Source organism: Talpa occidentalis, unplaced genomic scaffold (assembly GCF_014898055.3).
Source record: "Talpa occidentalis isolate TD23 unplaced genomic scaffold, MPIMG_talOcc4v2.1, whole genome shotgun sequence".
NCBI classification, from domain to species: domain Eukaryota; kingdom Metazoa; phylum Chordata; class Mammalia; order Eulipotyphla; family Talpidae; genus Talpa; species Talpa occidentalis.
The window spans coordinates 92,107,081-92,133,779 of NW_026555331.1; the positions used below are offsets into that span (position 1 = coordinate 92,107,081).

The following is a 26,699-nucleotide window of genomic DNA, read 5'->3' on the forward strand; positions in this document are numbered from 1 at the left end:
TCTGGGGAGACCAAGGTAACTAGACCGAGAGCGCGCAGACCCGCAGCCTCTGTGCCCCGCGGCTTCGCGACGGCGAGGACGCACGCATGCGTCGTGCGCGCTCCCGGGCCCCAGCCCTCCCCTCCGGAGCGCTCTGCGCAAGCGCGGGCGCAGATTGCACCAGCGCGGGGCCGCGGCAGCTGCAGTCAACGTGCCGCGTCCCCGCCTCCTCCCCGCCCCTCGCGCGCCCCTCCTCCGCGGTCGCCCTGCGCCGCAGGCCTGCGGGTCGAGCTTTCGCTGTTGGGGCTGCGGACTCCTTGACCCTGTCTGCGCCGGAGCTGCCCGGGGCCGCGCCGCGCTCCGCCTGCAGGTAAGCGACCCCGGCCGCTCCTGCCCGGGAGCGCGGCTGAGCAGCGGCGTTTGGCTAGAGCCGAGCGGGCGGGAGGAAAGGCCGCCTCGGAGCTGGGAGCTGGGGCGCCTGGCGTCCGGGCGGCGCTTAGAACTGGGCGTCGAAGATGTTGTCACCTTCTGTTTCCTGGGCCCAGCCTCTTGCCAGGGGGCTCACGCTTGGGCTAGCGCCCGCGGTTGCCTGCAGAACCACCCCCCTTCCCCCTACAACACACACCTTGGTTGACTCGGCGGCCCTGGTTTTGTTATCTTGAGTCTTGCATGGTTGCGGGATCATGTTTTTAACCTTTCAGGAGTAGGCTGTGTGCTGCTGGGTTTTGTTTATGTAGCGTATGAGAGGCTCAGAGTTTCTTCTTTCTCACAGATCACGACCCATTTTAAATTGGATGGAGTCCCATACTTTTTTTTTTATTTTTCTTTTCCTCTCGGTGCTGGGTCTGGATCTGTGTTGGTTTTCGGAAAATTAAGAGGTCGCAATGAAAAATATATAAGCAGCCCAGAGAAGAGAAGCAGGCCTAGCACCTCTTTGTAAACCAACAAGTCCTCAAGAATTAAAATGTTTAAATGTACAAGTGCCCTGAGGAAAATCCAGTAGGGAGGGCTGGCTTGTCCAGCCTTTGGCCCCTTAAACCTCTATCAAAGCAAGAAAACAAGCCCACATTGAGAGTGGTCACCTGGTGTTGCCTGCTATGTTCTTTCCCCAGTAAGACTTAGCAGTGGGATGCACCTTAACTCACCTGTTATGTTAACTCAGATCTTGGAAAGGCTTCTGAGCCCCATGGGTCCCATTTCATCTAGGCCCCAAGGTCACAGTTTGGGGACAATGATGTTAATTCACCCCTGAACCACCTGTGGCTGCCAAGTCTTGCTTTGGCTTGGATTTAATATTTAACCAAATTAAGAGAACACAATGCTTTTGTAAAAGTCATAAATCATTGATATTTTTGAACTTACGTGGTTATTTTATGAGTAGATTTTTTAAATAGTAGAAATAAGCATTATTCCCCATTCTATAATTTTGTCTGTTTCATGATTTTTTTATTCTGCTGTTTACAGACTGTGAGCTACTGCAAAGTAATGGTGACATGCCAACTTTCAAAAGCAAACTTTTCTTCATACTGTAGGATAAATTGTTGGTTTAGTGTTGGTTTTAGTGTTGGTTTTATTTGGTCAAGTCAATAGGAATTTTTAAAAGAAACACTATGTGAACAATTCATTTTATAGTAGCTATATTAATCTATTTTTAGAAACCAATAAAAAATATATGGTCAAATTTAGAAAAGATATGTTATTTTTAAATTCTGATGTTCCCCTTTATTAGTTTTCCCTGAGAATATCAGCAGATTGGATTATATGATTTAAAGTTTTAACTGCAATGTTATTGTGTTTCCTACTTGCAGAGGTCATTTTTGTAAAGATTCAAGTACTAAATAATCTTACTTGACTTTAAATTTGTATTTAGTTTTCCCGGTGTTATTTTTGCACTGTCCTAAAATTTTGCATGTTAATGTTCCAAATTTTGCTGCTTTCTATTGATGAATTATATTTAATATTTTAGAATGTTAATTTTGTTATTTTAACTCTGCTAGTTGTTAAGTGAAAGAAAAACCTGCAGGATTTGATGTCAACTGGTTTTGTTGTAGATGTTGAAATGCTTAAAGCATGAAATGTGAGAATGATGATTGTGAATTTTATTTGTCACAAAGGAGTATGAATTTTTAAAAAGCTAAAAAATGCTACTTTGAAATTACCTTGTATGATACTTAACTGTAATCTGCCAAAGGCAGCTGTTGCCTTCAGAGCTAATTGGTTTAAAAGTTGAAAGTATTTTTATTTTATTTTAATTAAAGTGATGCCTGCATTTTTTCTTTTCAGAAAGTGTAGACATTTGTCAAATTTTAATGTTCTTTGAAAGCCCATTTTCATCAAAAGTCTTATATGATTTTGCTTCATAAAATTTTGTCAGAAAAATACTTTTAGACTTAAGCTCCCATATTCCACATTATTTTGATTGAATGTAATTCTAATTTAAAAAATAGTTTAAAGCTTGTCCTAATTAATTAAATTTATATAAATAGCCTATAGTGTTCTTTTACATTCATTTTTTTGACTTAGTATATCTACATATTTAGTATTTTAAATAATCTATAGTATTGAGTGTATTTTTCCCCTCTATTTTTAGACATGGGAAAGTCTTTTTCTCATTTACCTTTGCATTCAAATAATGAAGACACCTATGATGGACTCACATCAACTGAAAATATCAGGAATGGATTGATTAATAATGAAGTCCATAATGAAGATACAAGAAATGGAGATGTCTCTCAGTTTCCATATGTGGAATTTACAGGAAGAGACAGTGTCACTTGCCCCACTTGTCAAGGAACAGGAAGAATTCCTAGGGGTATGTAATGTCACATTGTTTTTTCTTTAAATTATGCTTCTTGGCATTTGAACAAATATTAAAGTCCATAGGTCTAAGCACAACCCTTTATGTTTTAAAGACTCAGGATTAAAGTTAAAACTGCCTGCCAGTTATCTTTAGTTAAAGCAACACCAAAAAAAAGTGTGGAAGTATGAATTAAGGTTGTTAAAGCAGTAATGTGAACTACCACTTTAATTCCAAAATTTTTTCTTTCTTATGTGCTGTGAAAGCAAATATACTTTGTCTCCTGACTGAAAACTTTTAGTTATATTTGACATCATTTGAGTTCCTATCATGTCTCTTTGCTGTAATTTGTGTTCTGAGCAAGGTAAATGATTTGGTGACGTGTTATTTTTAAATATCTAAAAAATAATAATAAGCTGATCATACCATAATTATTTTGAAAAGGAATTACATGAGGGAGGTTGGTATAGGAACATGAGCCAAACAGAAAAAAAATATGTTTCTGGCATATCATGGGGGAAGACAGAAGAGAATAACCCCCTGTGTTGTTTGAAAGCTACCTTAGTTGTAGTGGCAACAATAGAAATAATAAATGTACCTGGTGCTAGTCTCATTTTCTGCTTGCTTGAAGTTGGTATGTGATATAAGTCCAGAATAGGATTGTGGGTAAACAGAAATCAAGGCTAACTCCAACATTTTCTTCCCCCCAGCATAGGAAGAATGGAATATTTCTTAAGATACAGAAAAGGGGCCTCCCCGGTGGCGCAGCGGTTGAGCGCTGGGTTGCGAAGCTGCCCGCGGCCTCTGCGGCACCGGTTCGATCCCCGGCTGCTTCCCGGCCACCGGCGGAGGATCCCACATGGCGCGCAGACCTCTCCTGCCGCCCACTGCTCCCCTCAGCAGTGTACTTCGGTCCTTCTGCCTGCTCTGCTCCCCGCTCTGGCTCTGGTGAATTCTCTCACCCTCCCGCGCTTCTGACTGTACCCAGTGCATGTATAAACAAAACAAACAAACAAACAAAATAAATAAATAAAACATGCCTCTATAAAAAAAAAAATTAAAAAAAAAAAAAGATACAGAAAAGGTTTGGAAGGCAGCTATGCTCACCACTCTACCACCAATGTAAGACAGAGAAATGATTTGACTGTGTGTCATAGGAGAGAGCATAAGCTCGATTTTAGATATAGTCATTTGGAGATGTATATTTACTATTTGATGTGTTCAGTAAACAATTATAATAAAGGCTTAGTGGTCCCCTCAGTACATAGATGACAAAGCCAGTTGGACGAAAGTACCAGGCTCATCAGTGTGAATAGAAAGAAGAAACCTTAACACTGAACCTTGGAGCATTTTAGCATTTCAAAGTCAGTGACATGGCAAAAACTGAGCAAAGGACTCTGAAAAAGAGCAGTTAGAGTAGAAGAAAACCCTGTTTCCTGTGATGTCTTAGAAGATGAATGAAAAATGAACAAGGGAAGCAAAATTTGCTACCTCAAAATATGTCTCTTCGGTGTATATTTTTTTGACCTAGTTATTTTTAAGAAACAACAAACATAGGAAAAACTCAGTAAAAAGTTCACCATTCTATAGGACATATTTACATGTATAAACAAAAATCCATTTTTCTGGGTGTGCCCCTCACAGTACCCAAGAATAGGTGGGTGATCAAATCTCTCTATTTCTTATCAGTGGAAAAAGCAGAAACTTAAATATGCATAAATACCATGCCTTGTTTACAGTCCTTTCCTGATAACCTCTCATAACTGACCTTCTTCCCATTCCTTCCCCACATCCTACCCTTATCTGAAAATGTTATTTAAAGAGATGGCTTAGGCTGTTTTGACTACTTAGTTTTCCTGGGTAACTGCCATATATGCAGGAGGTATACATATTACTTTTGTTTGTGTTTCTGCTAATGTCTGTAATTTACTGCAAGGATATATTAACTAAGAACTTAAAAGGACAGAGGGAAAATTATATTTTCTCCTCTGTAATACCAGGGGGGAAAGAGTGATCAACTATGTCAGATGCTACCTACAGACAAAGTAATGTGAAGACTGAGAACTAACTATTGGATTTGGTGATGTAGCAGTAGCAGCCACTGGAGACCTTTTTTTTTTTTTTTTTTTTTTTAAAGATTTATTTATTTATTTATGCATACAAGAACCGGGGTACAGGCCAGAGGTGCAGAAGGGTAAGAGAATTCACCGGAGACAGAGTGGGCAGCAGAGCAGGCAGATTGATTGAAAACACTGCTGAGGGGAGCAGTGAGACCGGAAAGGTCTGCTGCGCTATGTGGGTATCTCCCTGGCCAGCCGGGAATTGAACTCATGTTGCATAGGCTGAGGATAGCTTCATAGTGCTGCGCTTAACCCCTTGCGCCACCAGGAAGGCCCAAGACTATTGTTTTTTGAAAGGTCTTTAGCCCAGTTCAGTGTAGATAGATAATACAGTTTTTCAGTAATAACTCCCTTGCTTCATTTAAAGATGGTTTCTCAGATGTCAGCTTTTCACACCTCCAAAACCAAGATCAAGAGATCATAGGAGGAGCTGATTTATATAGTGAGAAAAAATAAGTGTTTAAGGATTTTTGCTGAAAGGAGAGAAGAGATTTGATAGCTGAAGGAAGTGATGAGATCAGGAGAGGGATTTTTTTTAAGTAATCACTTAATTTTTTTTTTTAATTTCTATTGTAACTTTGATTTAAAAACTGTGTGATATAGGGTGTAGAATCACAGTTCTTCAGATGTATATTACCACACCCAGCCACCATCAGAACACACATAATCCCCCAGCATAGTTCCTTGTGCCCCTTCCCCATTTTGCTCTCCCTCTTCCCCCATTAACCTCTGGTAACCTCAATTCCGTAGTCAGATTTCTAGAGTTTATTTGGTTTAATTTTGCCTTTTTCTTTGTATGAATGAAATTGTCTAGTATCTGTCTTTGTCCTTTTGGCTCACTTCCCTTGACATAATCTCCAGTTCCATCTGTGTTGTCACAAATGGCAAGATTTCATCTTTTCTGATTGGTGAGTAATATCCCATTGTGTAACATACAACTCTTCTTAATCCACTCATCTATTCTCAGGCACTTACATTGTTTCCATATGAACATGAGAATGTATATATTTTTTTGACTTAGTATTTCTGTATTCAGGTATATACCTTGGAATTGCTAGGTCATATGGTAGATCTATTTTTAACATTTTGAGGAGCCTCCATATTGTTTTCCATGGGAATTGTATCAGTCTGCATTCCCACTAATATTGTTGGATGGGGTATTTTCCTTTCTTGTACAACTTTACCAACAACTGTTCTTTCTTCCTTTTTGATATTGGCCATTTTCATGAGTATGTGGTGGTAGCTCATTATAGTTTTGATTTGAATTTCTCTGATGAAATTTGATTACGAGCACTTTTTTTCATATGCCTGTTGTCTGTCTGTCTTCTTTAGAGAAGTGTCTATTTAACTCTTTCACTGATTCCTTGGGTTGTTTTCTTGCTGTGGAGTTTTACGACATCTTTGAGTAATTTAGATATTATACCCTTATCTGTATGATCATGCCTTAAATCATACTTTCTTTCACTGTACAGAAGTTTTTTAGCTTGGTGTTTCATTTATTTAATTTTGTTGTTGCACCCCTTGCCATTACTGTCAGTCCCCAAAGAAATCCCTGAATTCATTTTTTCAATGTTTTACCTGTATTTTCTTCTGTGTATTTTAGGTTTTATGTCTTATGTCTACATCTGTAATCCATTTTGAGTTATCTATTGTGTATGGTTGTCAAATAGGGATCTAGTTTTATTCTTTTGCATGTAGTTATCTAGTTTTCATCATTTCTTGAATTTGAGTATTAATATCCTGATGTATTGTACCCTAAACTATTATTATATAATATCCATCCCTGTCTCTTGTTGATCTTTTTCAACTAAAAGTCTGTTTTCTCTGTATGACTATCCTTCTCTTTCTTTTGGTCTCATTTGCTTGTGGGATTTTTTTTAAACTTTTTACTTTGAATCTGTGCTTACTTTGGCACTCAGCTGGGTCTCCTGGAGAGTCCAGAAAATTGAGTTTTGTTTTCTTTTCAAAACAGTCACTCTTTGCTTCATAATTGGTGAGTTTAGTTAATTCACATTTAGCGTGATTATTGATATATGAGGATCTGCTACCACTATTTTCTCCTTTTCTGTTTCTATCCATAGCCAGTTTTTTTTTTTTGTGGCCTTTCTTTTTGATTTAGATAGGAGAACTCCTTTCAACATTTCTTGAAGGTCTAGTGTCGGCCAGTTTTTGCAGCTTTTGTTTGTTGGGGAAGGCCTTTATTCTCCCTCATCTGAAAGAGCCTTACAGTATATAGTGTTCTTGGCTGTATTCTTTGAGTATTTTTTATGTCATTCCATTCTCTCCTTGCCTATATTGAAAGCCTGATGGTAATACCTTTATGTTTTGTCCTTTTTTTCCCCTAGGTACCTTCAGAGGGCTTGTTTTGTTTTGAACTCTTGTTTTACTACCATGTGTCTTGGTGTATGTCTCACTGCATTTAGATAATTAGGTATTATTATGGCTTTATGTACTTCATGTATGTTCAGTTCCTCCCCAGGCTTGGGTATTTTTTCTCTGTTATTTCTTCGATAAGCACTCTCTTTCCCTTTTTCTCTCCCACTTCTGGGACAGCATTATGATGCTTTTCCTCATGAGTCTGATAATTCTCAATGTGCATCTTCATTTATTTTACTTTGTGTTTCTGTTTTTCTTCCTGGGTCATTTGTGCATTACTGTCTTTGAGGTGATCTGATTATTTGGTCTGTTGCTTCTGTGGCTTTCTCTAGAGTTTTTTTATTTTAATATTTATTTTTTACACTGTTCATTTTCGTACTCTAGAGTTTCTTTAATCTTGTTTATTGAGCTAGTTGCATCCTGAAGTTTTGTAATTTTTGGATTCAAAGCTTCATTTTCTACCTTCTGTTCATTTTATTTCTGATTATTCATTGGTTTTCCTTAATTCTCTTGTATTTCTTTGATTAGCTTTTCTGAGTTACCTCGTATCACTCTGTCTTGCCTTTTGAGTTTCTATTATAGCAATGTTGAACTCAGAGAATGGTACTCATTCATGTCTTTGTAGTTAATATTTTGGAAAATTTTGTTCTCATGACATAATATTCCCTTAGGTTTTCCAATTACCTTGTGTTACATTTTTTTGTCTGGTCACCCTGCTGCTTTTAATTTACCCTTTTTAAAAATATTTGTTGCAGAAGTTTGGAGAGTTGAGGCACTTTTACTTTTTCTGCAGATGGCACTATGGTTTGATTTGATTTGAATTGATTTTTTGGCCTTTGCTAACTTACGTAATTACTGAGACCTGTTTTTGCTGTTGCTGAGTCAGGGTAGGGAAGGTGCTGGGAAAAGTCCAACTGCTGGTGGTGATATGTTTGGCAGTTGTGGGGGCTGCCTTGTCTTTATGACACCACCAATATTCCTCCTGAGTTCCAGGTCTGGGATTCTTTTGTCTGTGCACTGTCCGTGCACCTTGAGGTAAATACCAATTCTGATGGGTGGGGAAGGGGGTGTAGTCTTGAGCATCCAAACTCCTCCATATGTTTTTTTCCCTTGTTCAGGGGCATGTGTCTCCACTAGCTTGCTGTTCTCCCTACCCCAGACTCCCTGTTTATGTCCCCTCACTCCATCTTGCAGCCTCCAGGCATTTCTTTCCACCTACTTTCTTTTCAATGATACATGACTCTCTCCTGTGTTTCCTCTGTGCTTTGTGTTGTCTCATATCCAGTGGGCTGTTCCAGTTTTACCCCAAGCCAACATGGGACTCTGGGTATGGTTTCCCTGGGCAAGGAGCAAAGCAAGAACTTTCTTCAGCTGTCATATTGGTTGGGATCACAGGAGAGAGTTTTGTTTTGTTTTTTTTTGTTTTTTTTAATGGAGTGAATAATATGTTTATATGCTGATGAGAATGATCCCATAAAGAAAACGTTAATGCTGGAGATGGGAGGTTATTAGATTTTTGTGCACAAGTGCAGAGGGCTTTTTTTGCAAAGGAACATAGTTTACTCTTAGTGATAGGAGAGCAGATAGAGTGTATGGATATAGGAGCTGTGGTGGTTGCAGTGATGGGACCTCTTGGAAGTTCTCTTCCTTTTGCCACGCCATGAGCTAATGAGTAAGGGTAGGGAAGAAGGTATTAGAAGTTTGAGAGATGAAGTAATATAATTGAGAGTCAACCTGAAAATGGAAACTATGGACAGATATATTGTATGTTTGTTGGTATTATTAAGGACCATTTGAAATTACTGATATTAAATGAGACCAGTGAACACAGTTTCATCTATCCACATTTATTTGTGAATGTAGGTAGCTAAAAGGTTGATTTTGACTGGGGTTGTGGCTTACCTAAATGAACACCATTGGCCAAGATGGGACATGTACACACACACACACACACACACACACACACACACACACACACACACATATATAGTCATGCATTGCTTCTGTATTCACATGTCATTGTGTGAAACAAGGCTGTTGCCCTACCCCTTTATAATCAGTTATTTGAACTTAAATGTTCTATAAGCTCATTGTCACAAGCGAAGAGTAAATTTTAATTGTGTTTGGGTTATAAAATTTGACTTCTGATCCACTTATACAAGAATTTTCTTATAACCAGAGGACATAAACATAACAGTATTGATAGATATAGCATAACACCATGGAAGTATTTTTTCTTCATGATTTTCTTGAAATATTTCCTTTTCTCTAGCTTACTCTATTATAGGGATACAGTATATAGTAAGTACAACACTTAAAATATATATTAATTGATGGCTTATGTTAAAGGTAAGGTTTCTTATCAACAGCAAGCAATTAGTAATTAAGTTTTGGGACAGTTAAAATTTATACAATAATTTTCAACTGTGTGTAGGCTCAGTACCACTAACCCCTCTGTTGTTCAAGGGTCAACTGTATGTGTATGTGTATGTGGTGGGGGAAGTTTAAATGATACGAGAGCAGTGGAATGTCCAGAACAAATAATGGAAGCATTATGGAACACTTGGAAAAAAAGATCTAAATTTGTCAATGTTGCTTTAATAGGTAATATAAAACGTTAAATAATGGTAACTTGGGAAATTGGCATTTACAAGCCCGTGTTTCCATTAAAGTATATGGATATAGGTCAATGTAAGAAAAAAATAATGTGTTTTGAAGTGGTTTAATGTGGTGAGTTATGTGACTGCAAAGACTCTTGCCTGGAAGGCTCATTATGTAAGGGCTTTTGTGTGAGACTTAGTATGTGTCAATTTTGGTTTTTCAAGGGGGATAATGTAGAAACCTTGGTAGTTAAAAGGATTTCAGGACACAGAAGAAGCTTCTATTCTATTTTTTTTTTTTTAAAGATCTATTTCATTTATGCGTACAAGAACTGGGGTCTAGGCCAGAGGTGCAGGGAGGTGAGAGGATTCACCAGAGACAGCGTGGGGAGCAGAACAGGCAGATTGACTGAAATACACTGCTGAGGGAGCAGGTGGCAAGACAGGACAGGTCTGCTGTGCCATGTGGGTTAGCTCCCAGGCCTGGCATAGAACTCATGCTGCCGTGACTGCCCTTAGCTTCATATTGCTGGTACTTAACCCCTTGCATCACCCTGAAGGCCCAGAAGCTTCTGTTCTCTTTTTTTTTTTTTTTAAAGATTTATTTATTTATGCATATAAGAGCTGGGGTACAGGCCAGAGATGTGGGGGGTGAGAGGATCCACCAGAGACAGACTGGAGAACAGAACAGGCAGACTGACCAAAATACACTGCAGAGGGGAGCAGCGGGTGAGACAGGAGAGGTCTGCCTCACCATGTGGATTTCTCCCTGGCTGGCCAGGGATGGAATTTGTGCTGCAGAGGCTGTGGATTGCTTTATACTGCGGTGCTTAACCCCTTGGACCACCAGGGAGGCCCGAAGCTTCTGTTCTTAGCCAAATAACCAAATCAGAGTCTTAATCAGAGTCTTATGAGGTTGAAGGAAGGTGTGGTGAGGACTTTTTAGATTTTTTTCATTGTAAGAAACAGTTACAAGAATGAACTTTATCATTCCTAATGCTATTTCAATTAGCTAGGTATCTAGGTATGGAAAAAAATATCTGCTCTGGACATCCGTTTATACTGCATGCTTTTTGAAGATTTTGAGAGTTTACTAAAGGAATGAGATGAGAATCAGATGATATTCTGGTTTTCTAAACCACTTTGCCTAGGGAACCATTATATTTTTAATAAATCATGTAGTAAGTTTTTAAACTCTCTTTTTATTTTAGGGCAAGAAAATCAACTGGTGGCTTTGATTCCATATAGCGATCAGAGATTAAGACCAAGAAGAACGTAAGTGATTATAAGAAAATGGCAATTGTTTTGTTTTTTGTATTTTTTTTTCCCTTTTCAAACTATGTGTAATTGCTCTAGTTAATACTATTAAACTTCCATTCTAACAAATAATTCTGAGAATAATCCACTAAAATGGAGGACTCACTTGGCTCTAGTTTGGAGAGAGTACCAAAATTTTGCTTTCATGAATTCAGAAAGAAGTCTTAAAATCTATGTGTTTATGAAACTTCACATCTTGGTTGAGCACAGTGCTGTGGGCCTGTCTGCTGCCTCTTCAGTGCCAGTTCAATCCCCGTCGGCCTCGGAGCAACCCACATGGCGAGCAGACCTCTCCTGTCTCGCCCCGCTGCTCCCCTCAGCAGTGTATTTCGGTCAGTCTGTCTGTTCTGTTCCCCGCTCTGTCTCTGGTGAATCCTCTCACCCTCCTGCGCATCTGGCCTGTACCCCGGCTCTTGTATAAAAATAAATAAATCTTAAAAAAAAAAAGAAACTTCCCATCTTGAATCTAATATGCAGCCTAGTTTGGGAATGACTGCATTAATGTTCTGTCTATAATAAGCCTAAAAATCACAGTCTTCATCTTTTTAAAAAAAAATTTTATTGAGATAAGGTTAGTTTACAGCACTGTGTATGGGTAAGTCATATTTTAAGAAAAACATTGTAGGGCCTCCCTGGTGGCGCAGGGGTTAATGTAGTGCTATCAAGCTGTCACCAGCCTCTGCAGCCTAAGTTCAGTCCCTCACGAGGGAGCTAACCCACATGGCATAGCAGACCTCTCCTGCCTCATCCACTGCTCCCCTTAGCAGTGTATTTCAGTAGATCCTCCTGTTCTGCTCCCCACTTTGTCTCTGGTGAATCCTCTCTCCTTCCCCCTCTCCCAATACCTCTGGCCTACACCCCAGTTCTTGCATAAATATATAAAAATAAAAAATTTATTTATTTTTTTAAAGACTTTTTTTTAAGATTTATTTTTATTTATTTATACAAGCACTGGGTACAGTCAGAAGCGCGGGAGGGTGAGAGAATTCACCAGAGCCAGAGTGGGGAGCAGAACAGGCAGACTGAAGTGCACTGCTGAGGGGAGCAGCGGGCGGCAAGAGAGGTCTGCGCGCCATGTGGGACCCTCCTCCAGTGGCCGGGGAGCAGCCGGGGATCGAACCGGCGCTGCAGAGGCTGTGGGCAGCTTCGCAACCCAGCGCTCAACCGCTGCGCCACCAGGGAGGCCCAAAATTAAAAAATTTAAAAATAAAACATTGTAACATATAATAGACTCAGACATAACTCTGCTCAGTACTGCTCAGTACTTTCATAATGTAAAATATTGGTGAATAATACATCTTTTATCTGCTAATATAAGAAGGGAAGACTCCAGTTGAAAGTATCTTTTATAGATGTTTTATTATGTAATTTTTGATGCACATATATTTAAATACTTCATTTTCTTTTCAGAAAACTGTATGTGGTGGTTTCCGTGTTTGTCTGTCTACTCCTTTCTGGATTGGCTGTGTATTTCCTTTTCCCTCGCTCTATTGATGTGAAATACATCGGCGTTAAATCAGCATACGTCAGTTATGATGTTCAAAAGCGTATGGTATATTTGAACATCACTGTAAGTACAAATTCTTACTAAAAATATTTGATTTATTTCTTACCATGTTAAATAAAACCTTTGTTCCTGTTAACCTGTGCCTTTGCTGTAATGATTTTCTTTACCATTAGTGATTCTCCTGAAAATGGTAAATAAACACTGTTAATTATGTATACAGAATTCTTTAGCATTTAGGAGAGTAAAATGAACTAAGCAATTAATTGAATGTAAAAGGAGTATTTATAGTCTGTTTTTCAACATTTGCTCTGATCGCTCCTGCCGAGGTATTAATATAGTTGATTTGATAGGTATTATAAATATATTTTTCTTTCCTTGAATATTGTTTAATTAATGACAATGAAATAAACAGAGATTTGCCATCATTAACAGACCATGATTGCTTTTGCTATAAATTAGTATGTATGAAAATGCCCTGTGTTCCCCAGGACCTTGGTTTTTAGGACTGTGCAGTTACTCCACTCCTCAAAACAAAAAACAAGATCCTCAGGGAAGACCTTCTACCTGTCTTACATGTTAACCAAAAAAGTAGTATGTGCAAACTGCTGCGTTCTTTAAAAGGAAGATATGCACTGATTATGACATTGGCTATCCTTAGTGACTTTGAGCCTCACAGTTTATCTGTGTGGCCATGATCTGTTTGGAAGAGTGATAGTAGATTTTAATTGGTTTTCCTTGCAAATATGGTTGGTATGCTTGTGTTTGAAGTAGAAAGGCCTGTGTCGGTAGATGGGTGGAGGGACAGTATAGGAAGTGAAAGAAAACGGTATGTTAAAGTAGGATTGCTATTTAATGGCAGGAAAAAACTATGAATCCACTTAGTCCCATAACTTACTGTCAAAAGTTGTCAATCTAAGTTTTTCTCTTAAAAAACAACTATATGGAACAAATATATATATGTGCATAAACTATTCACAACACATTGCTAATTGTAAATCATTTTATGTGACTGGGGAGTTGTTGGGTTTTTTCCTACTTGAACAGACATTTGAAACAAAGAACATACAATAATTTCCCTTTTTTGTACAATGTTTATAGCAGTGGCCAGATATTTTTTGCCTATCTCCAGAGCCTATTATCATATCAAATACTATAAATTTATAATAAAAAATAATAAAGCCATGTGACTTTTCATTTTAAATGCCAGAGAGTATATTTACATGTAAATATAATTTTACTTTAAATAAGGAATTCCCACATTTGGGGATAATAGCTGTAATTAAATTGAGAGAAACTAAATAAAAAAGGATTCTTAAATAAGTGATTATTAGATTTGGGCCTCCCTGGTGGTGCAGGGATTAAAGTCAGTGCTGTCAAGCTATAGCAAGCCATTAGAGCATGAGTTCCAATCCCTAGGCAGGGAGCTAACACATGGCACCGAGACCTCTCCTGTTTTTCCCCGCTCTTCCCCTCTGCAGTGTGTTTCAGTAGATCCGCCTGCTCTGCTCCCCACTCTGTCTCTGGTGAATCCTCTCACCCCGCACCTCTGGCCTACACCTCAGTTCTTGTATGCATAAATAAATAAAAGTAAATCTTTAAAAAAATGTATATTAGATTTAATTTATTGACAATAAAATAAATCCAAGATATCTGAAGGTTCTCTATCAGTATTTTAAATGTTGAAGGTATATAATAATGTTGCTTTGTTTCTTACATCAAGTACTATATGTAAGTACTACTCATTGCTTTTTTATAACATTTATTGTCTTTCCACATATAAAAAAATACTTTTAGATAACATTTGAAAAATACTGTAACATGTGAAAATGTTTACTGCTATTATTTGGGCTTAACTATTAATGTGTATATATCTGCTAATAATGAATATATGTTCACATACCTGAATATAGTTACAAATGTAGTCATACATTCCTGTCATTATAAAGGTACATATACAAGTGTGCAAGTACATACACGTGTGCATTTTATTTATTTTTTTTAAAGATTTATTTATTTATATAAGAACCGGGGTACAGGCCAGATGTGTGGGAGGGTGAGAGGATTCACCAGAGACAGCGGGGAACAGAACAGACAGTCTGAAATACACTGCTGAGGGGAGCAGCTGGCGAGACAGGAGAGGTCTGCCATGCCATGCGGGACCTTCGCCGGCCTGGCCGGGATCGAACCGGCACTGCAGAGGCTGTGGACAGCTTCACAGCGCTGCACTCAACTGCCTGCGCCACCAGGGGAGGCCCCACGTGTGCATTTTAACTGTGATTTCACTACATTTTCATATTAAGTGTTCAGTCAGTCACATGTAACTCTTTCCATGGCTACATTGTAATAATTTTCTTAATATATGCTCACTTTTACTGTTATGAATATTCACAAAATATCTCTGTGCTTAAAATTTTGTTTCCATTTTAGATTTCATTTCTTTAGAATAAACTGAAAATGTCAATAAAAGATAATAGCTAAAGGTCTTTGATAATAAATTATGTAAAAGCTTATGATTATGAACTCTTGATTTACAAATTAAGTGAATTCTCACTGCTCTCAGAAACAAAATGCCTCTTTTAGTACTAAGTTTTTGTTCTGTCTTATTTTTCCTCACTTTCCTGATTTTTGTGGGTTTTTTTTCCTAATTCCAAATATATCTTTTTCTAGTACTTACAGTTCTCTTTGATCTCAACCTGTTTTTTATCATTGATCCCTTTAATAATGACTGTTGTGAACACTTCAGAGAAAGACATTATTTTTGCTTGTATAGAAAATTGCAAGATTCTCCTGAATCCCATTCCTTGATCTGTATCAAAAGGTCCATTGATGTCATATTAATAATTCTTTTCCTATCATGTCCAGAAATGGACTTGATATGGGTATTAAGACTCAAGTAGATGAGCATATTTATATATTTAGTAAAGATTACTTATCTATGAAATTCATTTCATATTTATAACTATAATTTAAATGAATGCATAAATGTGATCATATACTTAATCTCTAGCATATCTGTTAAAAATTTTTTCTGAGTATATTCTCCTTTCTACTTATTCCACATTACATCTTTCCATTTCTTTCTCCATATATTAATATTAATTCACTTGTTCAATCTTTCTAAAATCATTGTGTCAACAAAATATTTGTTTGTTTTCTTATGTGATAATGCTTTGCAGAAATCTGTTATCCAGTTTAAAGTTAGTGCACTGTTTTTAATGACTCATAATAATTTTCAATCATTCTTTGTTAAGGATCAGCATTCCTTTTAGTTTCAAGGGTTTTGTTTTGTTTTTTGCTTCTCCATCCACAAAGAATACTGATATTAAGAGCCTAATATTTGTACTTGTGTGAAGTAGATACTCAAAAATAGTGTTGCTCTGTCAAGGGTATACACATTAATTATTTTTGTGGCCATTGCAAGATTACTTGGCAAAATAACTTTAGTGGTTCACATATTTACCCTGTCCCTGCCAGAAAGAAAATGTCACTTTCTGCAAGCTTTACTAGTTTGATAGAGATAAGCAATATTCCATTTTTACTAGAGTTAATGTTTCTTTGACTGTAAGAGAATTTGAAAAAATGTTTCTTGGCTATTTATATTTGTACTTATAAAATTTTTAGTTATATTCTTGTTCCTTTTTCCTGTTAAATATTTGTCTTCTTAATTTGTAAGGACTCCATGTGAAATTATAGATGGTAACTACTGCTGTATCTTCTATAGAAATATTTCTTCAAGATTTATCATTTAGTGTCTGTTTTATTTATGGTATTTTTTGCTGTGATTGCTTTAGAGACTTTTATCTGTAATATCTCGATTTAACATGTTTTCCTACATTTATTGACTATTTTTGAAGATAATTTGAAATAGTAGTTGTGAATTAGAATTGTGGAATGATACTTAGTTTAGAAATGATATAACTGCTTTTTTTTAATTGGTTGGATTTGAACCTGTCCTATTTTATCCCCATTGTAAATATTTATTCATATATAAATTAAAATGACAACTTTTTTAAGCACTTTACTTAAAGTACCATTTAATGTTTTAAATGGCCATCTATATATAATACACTAGGAAACAGCCTACAAATATAGTATGTAAAGACATGTAATTTGCATCTAATAAAATTTTATTTTAATTATGTGTTTACTATAGGCATATTTATAGATATAGTGATCATGAATAAAATTAGTTCATTTAATTCTTTGACATTTAAGGAATAAAGCATTGCCGTAACTGAAATGATTTTCTTTAAATTTGGAGTACTCATTATGCTTATTTTCAGATTAACGTTTTACATTTTCTGCTTCCTTTCTTTTGTAGAACACATTAAATATAACAAACAATAATTTCTATTCTGTTGAAGTTGAAAACATCACCGCTCAAGTTCAGTTTTCAAAAACAGTTATTGGAAAGGCACGCTTAAACAATATAACCAATATTGGTCCACGGGATATGAAACAAGTAAGCCTCAGTCATGAAATACTTTGGATGACTCAAATAAGTCTCAGTTTTATGTATTGTATTAACTTTAGGGTGGTGGAGGATTTCCTCAAAAACTTTACTTTGAAATGTATCCTATGCAAGTATAAGAAGAAGTCTTAAAATCAAACTGAAAGTGAGAGATTTCTAAACTGTGAAGTTAAAAAAATATATCTGAAATTCTTGATTTTTTTTTTCTCTGCTTATTTTCTTTTTTTTACCTTTCAGATTGATTACACAGTACCTACTGTCATAGCAGAGGAAATGAGTTATATGTAGTAAGTTTGAATTTTTAATTATTTTATTGTGTTGAATCTGAAAATATGAAGAATAAAGATACAGACATGAAGTATAAAAATACAGTTTGGTCCCGAATTGTTTATATTCTCTTTTGTTTTCCTTGCTGCTGGGGACAAATCTGCAAAGTTATCTCTGAAATGTATGTCATGGAGTGTTTTTCTAATGTTTTTTATGGTTACAGGTCTAACATCCTGAGTTGATTTTCATGTATGTTGTGAAGTATTGGAAAAGACCATTTTTTTAACTGTTCTTTTTTGGCCTCCGATCAACTCAGTTCTTTTTTCTTTCATCCTTGTGTCCTGGAATAATTCTTACTTGGTCATAATGTATGATCCTTTTAATGCATTGTTAAATTTGGTTTTAGAAATTTTGTTGAGGATTTTTGCATCTTTGTCAGGGGTATATCTGTAATTCTACTTTTTTTGTCGCATCTTTTTCTGGTTTTTCTATCAGGGTAATATTGAACTTACAAATATGTTTGGAAGTATTCCCTCTTGTTCAGAGTTTTGAAAGTTTCCCTCTTTTGAAAGAATTCCTCTTTCAGGGTTTGGTAGAACTCACTAGTAAAATATCTGGTCCTGGACTTTTGTTTTTTGGGAGACCTTTGATTACTGTTTCAATTTCTATGCTTATAATTGGTCTATTCAGGTTTTCTATTTCTTCCTAATTCAGTCTTAAGTGGTTGTATATTTCTGTGAACTTGTCCATCTCTTCTGGTTATTTAATTTAGTGGCATACAAATGTTCATAGTGATTTATTCTGATACGGAATTTCTGAGTTGTCTGTTGTAACTTCTCATCTTCATTTCTGATTCTGCTTATTGGAGTTTTCTCCTTTTTTTACTTTGTGAGCCTAACTAGTGGTTTGTTTTGTTTACTTTTTCAAAGAACAAACTCTTGGTTTCCATAACGTTTTTGACTTTTAAAATTTCTGTTTCACTTATTTGTGCTTTGATTTTTATTATTTCCTTCCTCCTACGGTTTTTTGGTTTTATTCATCTTTTTCAATTTCTTTATGTTGCAAGATAAGATTATTGGATCTGTTTCGTGATGTCAACCTGTATTACTATATACTTCCCTCTTGTTACTGCATTTGCTGTATCCTCATTTTCATTTGTCTCAAAGTATTTTATTGAATGGCATTGAATTTCCTTGGTGTTCCAACTGGCACAGTCAGTGCTAGTTTCTGATGTCCAAGACATGCTCTAGTTTCACCTCAGCTCAAGGGACTTTCTGGGTCCAGTGCTCTTCTGGACTGCTTTCAGATTATCCTCCGGGAATCAAAAAAGGGAAGCTTCTCTGATACATTTTTCCCAGCGCAGTCTTTCCTTTCTTCTTTTCAGCATATGTAACCTTTCTGTATATACCCCTTTATTTAACATAAATTTATTATATAGATTACTTTTTCAGAATTAGAATCATGTATACCCTGTTACTTTTTATTATGTTCTTATATTTGTTGATATTTTAGAATAGTAGGCTAATAATGTTTAATACTCTATTATTGATTTGAAGCTTTGAAGCTTTTAAGTTGGATTTAAATGATTGTTAACTACTGAGATTGAGTAAAAATAATTATAGTCATAGGCTATTTTTTTGGACGTCTGGTGTACAGTTTCTAAGCAATGAACAAAATGGCTACTAAATTTGGTAAGGTGAACATGGTAGAAGCAATTCATAGCCCATTTTTAAACAACTCTATAATTGCTATACTGTGGAAGCATATATATTTTTAGAATAAGAAGTCATGAAATGAGTAAATGTTCTTTGAATTGTAGGAAATTCTCAACCAGTAAATGCTCTTTATTATGACTTAATAGTAAATGTATTTTAGCTTTAGAAAAAATTATTATAAATAGTAAGTAAGGTATTTTAAATTTATAATGTCATAGTTTGCATTTATTCACATTGGTTTTTTCCTTTAACAGTGATTTCTGTACACTGATATCCATCAAAGTACATAACATAGTGCTCATGATGCAGTAAGTATGAGGCTTTCTTTTTGAGAGAGACATTTCCTTGTTCAAACTTTAAATTTATGTATAAACATTGGCTTGTAATATAGACACCATCTTTACAAGTGCCATCTCAGTTGGATTGGAAGCCTTAAAAGAGTGCTTTAAGGTCAAAAGGTAAATATTATCCCACTTTACAAAATTGGAAATGGCAGCTGAGAGAAGTAGTAAAGAATCACTTGACTAAAATAGTGAATATGGACCTAGTAAGACTCAGGAAAATTATCTGATTTGGCATAGAGAGGAGGACTCTTAGCTCAATGTTCAGTTTCTCATTAATCATAATAATGTTGGGTTTGTAAATTGGGTGTCATCCTAAGTCAGTAAAACATTTCAAATTTGGTATTTTAGCCATTAGGTGACATTTCATTAACTTACCTGTGAAAGAAGTTCATCATTATTTTAAAATAAGTAGTGAATGAACTTAAGTTTGTTAACATGTTTTGAAAAAATTGCATTTGTTGTATATAATTATTTGGCTAGGACTGCTCAGCCAGCTTTTCTGTTGTCTATTGGAGAAATATCCCCTAAAAGACCTATTGTCCACAGAGTTAATCAAATAATCTCTCTGGAGAGAATTTTAATGTATCAAAGTATTCTCACTGTAGAAAACTATTGAATAATTTTATATATGTATCTATATACAGTATTCAATATTTCTCCCTATTTATTTCTTTGTAGAGTTACAGTGACAACAACATATTTTGTACACTCTGAACAGATATCCCAGGAGAGGTACCAGTATGTTGACTGTGGAAGGAACACAACTTACCAGTTGGGACAGGCTGAATATCTAAATGTACTTCAGCCACAACAGTAAAAACTGAAAGAATTGTCCCTGGAAAAGAAGAAATGCTTTATTGATATTTTCAAATTCTCAAAGACGAGGTACTTCTAATAGGAGATCTTAAATTGAACAAACCTAAAGTTTACATTCCTGTTTAAAGAATACAGTTAAAAGTATGTGAACTTGGAGTTACTACAGTTCCCCCTTCTGTGTTCGTAATGTTTGTATCAGGCTCTTTTACTTAAATCTAAATTTACTGATTGGTTTTCTTCTATACCCTGTTCCCAGAGGGGAAAACAGAAATTTTTACTTGAAGGACAATAAATAAATATTTAAAAATCAGAGCTCCAGTGGCTATTGAAAATATAATTTTAGTGATGAGCATAATTTGAGAAACTTTATTTCTGAAAGTTTTTATAGAATTTTACTAAGTCTTCATGGAAGACTATTAAAGAATAATCTTCTTTTCCTATTTTATAAATTACCATTGCTACATGGTAGTATTTCAGCTACATGATATTTTTTAGCTTTTAGCTAAATGTTTTTAGTTTTTCATTTATTGAAATTCTTATTTACATGTTTTTGTTCGTCTTATGTTAAGCCAGTGCTTGTATTAACACTTATAAACCAAATAATCTTTGCAAAATTCTGTACTTAAAGTTTTAAAAAGCACCTAAATAATGTATTTCACATCTCTTTCCATGTTACAATTTTTTTTAATTTTTTGTGTGACTTCATAGTAATTTAATGTACAATATTGTAAATAAACTTGTGCATGGTTTTTATATAGCTTGAATAATGTCATATAAAATAATAACAGTTTCAAAGTAAAGTAAGTTGCTTGTAAAAATAAATAAAATAGGAAAATGAAATTCAGAAACCTATGGAGTATGAATATGATTCCAGTTATATATCGAATCAGGAACAAAGTGGATTTGGGATAGATTATTTTGATGCTCCACTTGTTTTAAATCTTGCTTTTCATATTAGAGAATTGTGAAGACAATTTTTTTCATAGCCATTAGATGTACAAGTCATCAGTTTTATGAATGCAGTAGAGGAAAAATTATTTCTTTGGTTGATTGGTAGAAATTTTGCCATTAAATTATAGTGGTTATGTCAAAGTAAACCTATATCCAATTAAACTTTTAGTTACTTTTCATATCACATGGATATCATACCTCTTGGAGTTACATTTTAAAAGTTTTCTACTTTGGGTTTGAATATTATTTAAAACTGTTTTCAGATATAAGTTATTGACTTGCTCACTTTGCTGTTTATATTTTCAGTACCATTTTTCATTTGGGCTTTTTGTCTGTTCACTTACTAAGTCCCACGTACTTTTAAAATATATACCACTGAGCTTAGAGGCTGCCTATGATACCAAAAAAAGTAAAAGTGGCTTGAGATTAATTTATTTCTATTCCCTTGTGACAGAAAGTAATTCCTCCCACCCCTCAAAAGTGCCTAACACATCTGAAACATACATTATTTATCTACTCTCTCAACTGTAATGCATAAACTTTATTTAATTATTTAGAGATAATAAAGCTCACCTTTCTGCCTTTTAACACACTCAAGCCTCTCCTTAACTTTCCTCTTAAATGAGCATTTTAATCAGTGCAGTATGCTAACTTCATTATTTTTTATTTTACTACTCAGTCTTCTCTTAATCCATCAATAACTCATTTATCCCATTCTTATAATTAAGAAGATACACCTTTAAATACATTATGGTTTCTAGTGAAAATCTTTATTTTAATTTTTTTCTTCTGTTATTTTTTTTTACTATTTTTTGAGTATTCCCATACTCTTTGAATTTGCACTTTGCCAATGTATTGGTTATATTTATATTTTTCAAATCATTCTCTTCATTTTCTCTCATTCCCTATCATTTTTTTTTTAGTTTTAACATTGCTGTTTATTGAAGAAAAATGATAGTTTCAAACTTAGTTGACAGTCTTTTACTGAATATAATCTAAACTCTTGCCTAAAATTTCTACTCCTGTGACTTCAATAACTATCTGTTGTAGGGCTTCCAGATGTTTCTACAGACCTAGCCAGTCCTCTATCTAGTTTCCTCACCTATAGAGTGACCTAGTGTAATAGTAGTTCAGTGACTCTGTGTAAAATAAAAAAAAAAAAAGTTAACATTTTTTTACTACATTGTTTTACTTTTACCTTGTCCTCATGTCCCATTTATTTCAAAATCACCATTTCTTCAGAATCATCCTTCAAATGTTTCATTCAAAAAATCAATCTTGATTTATTTTCCTGCTTTTTATAATCAAGGATGGCATGTTTTATAAATTAAATCCATTTTCCTGTTTTGTGATTTTTATCACATTTTAGAGTGCATGCATAATATCTACTGAAGAAAAGAGGGAACATTTGCTTTTAGTGACTTTGTCTGAAAATACCTTTTCTTCATTCTTTAAATTAAAAATTCTTTGTTATACCTGTTGAGTTTGTCAGAAAAGAAACTAGAATTTAAAATAAAAATTTGTAGTAAAGAAATATAGATCACCTGTGACCACTTTCAGAAAGTATTAAATAGTTGCCAGAATAAGCCTAGAAAAAAGCAGGCTGTAAATTAGTAGAACTACAAAAACATATTCAAATGAAGTGGATTTATTGCCAATAAAAACATCTGGAAAGAATGAATGAGGTTTTAACTTTTCTTAGGTTAATGTCTATCCTTACATGGTAACAGAATAGGTGCCAGTGTAGTCTAAAAAAACACTGCTGTCAGATCTTAGCCAAAGGACAGGAAAGCGGTGTTACAAATTTTTCCTGATCCTTCCAAGAATAACATTCCCTTAAATTACACCTTTAATTAGCTAGTCATTCTACCTAAATCTAATACTATGACAAACTTCTGTGTATTGCTATTACACATGTATAATAGCACTTTGCCACTTCTGAGCTCTTTCATGTTTTTCTAACATGATTTCCCACAGACCTGAGAACAGTAAGCTCCTCATCTTACAGAAGATAAGGAGAGGATGAAAAGTTGAGGGACTTGCTGAAAATCACTTATCAAGTGGATTCAGTGAATTATTTTTTTGGAATCAGACCTTGTTTTGTTTTTGTTTTTGTATTCCATATATATACTCTGTCATTCAAAATATACTTGGCAAGCCCTGCTGGATTCAAGTTAGAATGATTGAAAATTAGAGAAACTGATTAGCTGATAGTGAAAATCAGAATGGTACTGATAGACAAAGACTTAGGAAACTAAGTTGGTATCTGACATATTTTAAGTGAAAAGTAACACACGCAAAACATTTTAGTGCATAATCTATAGCTTGATTTTTTTTGTTAAAATTTAGTATTCCTTGTTCATTTCAATAAAGATATAACTGATGTGTTTTCAGAATAGGTTATTTGTAAATAACAGAGGTTAATATGTTTGAGATTTGAAATAAGAAAAGCGTGAACATATTTGATAACAGATAAATTGTTTAAAATTGCTAAAAAGCTATCTTTATTGTAGTGTATAACATGTAAATGATTATGGATTTATCTGTGTGCAGTTTTTCAATGCCTGTTTTATTTCTTTGGGCCAATCAAATAATTATTTTCATTAAAATTTATGACAAGAAAATATAATTCACTTCAAATCTTCTAAATGGTTGATTGGAAATGATACGGTGGTGTCATTTTGATACTCAGAATTTTAGAAACTAGAATTCTGGGAGATACTGTGTCAGCTGTAGTGTTAAAATAGGAAGCAACACCAAAACACAGTAAAAATAACTGAGGTGACTTCAGTCATTAGCCTAATAAATCCTTTGTAGTTCTTAACTTTATCAATATTGCCATAAAATTCTGGATGTTTCTTTGGAGGGCATATCCCCAAACACTACATTGTTTGGTTTATAAAGTTTTGAAAATATGCTAGTTCTTTATATAATCATTATTTATTGAATAATAGATACTTGACTCCAATGTAAGTCATTGCTCAATATAACTTATATTATTTACTTATGGTGTCAGATACTATACTAGTCTTTTTTGTGCATTATTCTGTTATTCCTCAATGAACCCTCTAAACTCTACCTTAAAGGCCTGCTTTCATTGCCCCCTCTCTTATACCAGAGGAAATTGAGTTGTGAAGAGTTGGAAATGTCCATTAGCTTGAAAGGCAAATTTGATATTCAAATCATGAATGTGACTCAAGCATCATTGATCTCAAAACTAGCATATTTTCTTTCTAGCCTTTGAAAATGTTTTATTTATAAAAATACATTTGTTGTATTTACTGTATTAGACTTTGAGATTTTGATAGTATTTTAAAAAATATTATAATTTTCTAGTCTTTGGTATAATAAAAATGTGTATCATGATTTTAAGACTATTCATACTTAACTGTTAGAATTTTTCCTCTTAAAAATGTAAAGTTTTAAATTTATAAAAATATGCAGTGTTCTTTGATAAGTGGTATGAATTGAATTTCAAGTTATGAAGTTGTAAGGCAAAATTTACTTAACCATTATGTGATTATTTGGCTTACAAAGTCTGAAAGCTGTAACTACTTGGCTCAAAGCAATTAATTTTATTTCTCTCTTTTTGTGAAATCAGATTTTTTAATGAGTTGTTTATCTTAAACTTTTATTTTAAGAAAAAAAATGTGTGTTTTAGAAGGTGGGGTAAAAAGACTTAAGCATTATTTCCTCAAAAGTTATTTTTACATTAAAATATATTTGTGATATGCACCAATCAAAAACTTCACTCCAGTATCCCAGATCTGCTTATTTCAAGGTGAAGAGTTTTCACTTGTGAGCTGAAATTTAGAACTAGTATTTGTGTGTTTTTGTGCTTAGAATAGAAATTTCACCGTGGATTTTGGAAATTCATCCTCAGTTTGGATAAAAGCAAGTGATGTATTTATAAAGTTACTATAAAAATAAAAATGGTAATTTCCATTTTTTTAAAAACAATATGATTATGTATGTAGTTCTTTTTACATGTGTTTAGTATAGGCTCTGAATTGAAAAATAAAGTATGGTCTGTATTGACCCCAAAAATATGCCATAAATTAGTTTAACAAATGTATGGAAAGTTTTTCATAGTTTAAACCTAACTCTTCTAGAAGGAAATTGTTGCCTTCTGTGGAATTACATTAATTGAAATGTGTTTAAGAGAAATGTTTTCAGCATATTTTGTATACTAAGAAACAAAAAGGATTAGTATTGGGCCAATGGCCAAGAGGTAATATTACTACCATGTAGACTGTTACAGTTCAAATTGTCCCACTTCCCCCAGAATTTTAGAAACTAGAAGTCTGGGAGATACTACGTCAGCTGTAGTTGGGTGATTCTATGTGCTGTAAGTACTACTCATCTTATAGTTATTGTGTGAGATGGAACAAATGCCAAGTTGCAAAGGATACATAATTTCATTATGTAATGGTTTGTTTAGGCATAAAATATCAGCAAGCTATACCTTGTGTGTTTTGTCTGTATTTCCTTATAGAACTGAAATAAAGATTTTGCAAAATGATTTGAAATGCTTGCTGACTTGACCTGCTGGGTCAGATATTTGAATGATATTAATGGGTAGTTTCTCACCCTTGATTCTAATGTGGAATACAGAATAATATAGAATGTGAGACTATACTTGGGCACTTGCCCTTTGCTTATATTGTATAATGGCCCTCTGTCATGACACTAAATTTTCAAGTTGAGCAGTTCTGTAATTGTAACTCTTGTTGCTGTTCATGTAGCATAACATGCTTGTGATAGCAAAAGACTAGAAATGTCCTCAAAATGCTATTTTTTAAATTGAGTTGTAACTGTTACTCTTATAGTTGTGTGACAATAAAATTTGTAAGAATTTTAGCATGAAAAATAAAATTTGTATCCGTCATGTATCCTGTCATGCTTTTGAATTCCCTTGACATAAACAAGTTCATAGAAATATTGAAAGTCCTTTAGCTTACAGCTCTTAAAAACTCCACTTTAGTATCATCTTTGATTTCTTTTTATCTACTTAGCTTCCAATCTGTGCTAAATTCTGTCTGTTCTTTCTCTGTAATATCCCTCAAATTTGACTTACACTTGAAATCTCTAATGCTTTCACATCCTGGCTTTTAATGAAGAAAAGCCTGAGTCTTCGCTGCGATGTTGAGAACATTTCATTGTCCATGCACAACTTAAATTCAGTCTTATGCCCCCTCACTGTGTTCCACCCAAACTGAAATGTTGGCCATTTCTTGGAAACAGTTATTCATCAATGCATTGTTCATTCTGTTCTTTTCCTTAGAAAAAAATACTTTACTATTCCTTGAATTCCACAATCTTTTCTGGTTTTCAGTGCCTAATCAATGTCCCTTTCTCCCACCAAATTTGGTGGCTTTCTAATGTATACTTTAAAGGGAATTGCCAAGTCACAAAGGTTTTGGTTTGAACTCAAAACTT

General features: G+C 34.8%; 1 protein-coding gene across 1 annotated transcript; it reads left to right on the plus strand.

The window, feature by feature from the left end:
• The first annotated feature begins 240 nt into the window (after positions 1-240).
• On the plus strand, positions 241-26,554 carry TMEM106B (transmembrane protein 106B). The gene is made up of 8 exons (XM_037508308.2): positions 241-349; positions 2,570-2,791; positions 11,084-11,147; positions 12,600-12,759; positions 17,018-17,158; positions 17,405-17,454; positions 19,404-19,457; positions 20,172-26,554. The coding sequence occupies exons 2-8, from the start codon at positions 2,572-2,574 to the stop codon at positions 20,308-20,310; spliced, it is 828 nt and encodes a 275-aa protein (XP_037364205.1). The 5' UTR covers positions 241-349; positions 2,570-2,571; the 3' UTR covers positions 20,311-26,554.
• The last annotated feature ends 145 nt before the right edge of the window (positions 26,555-26,699 follow it).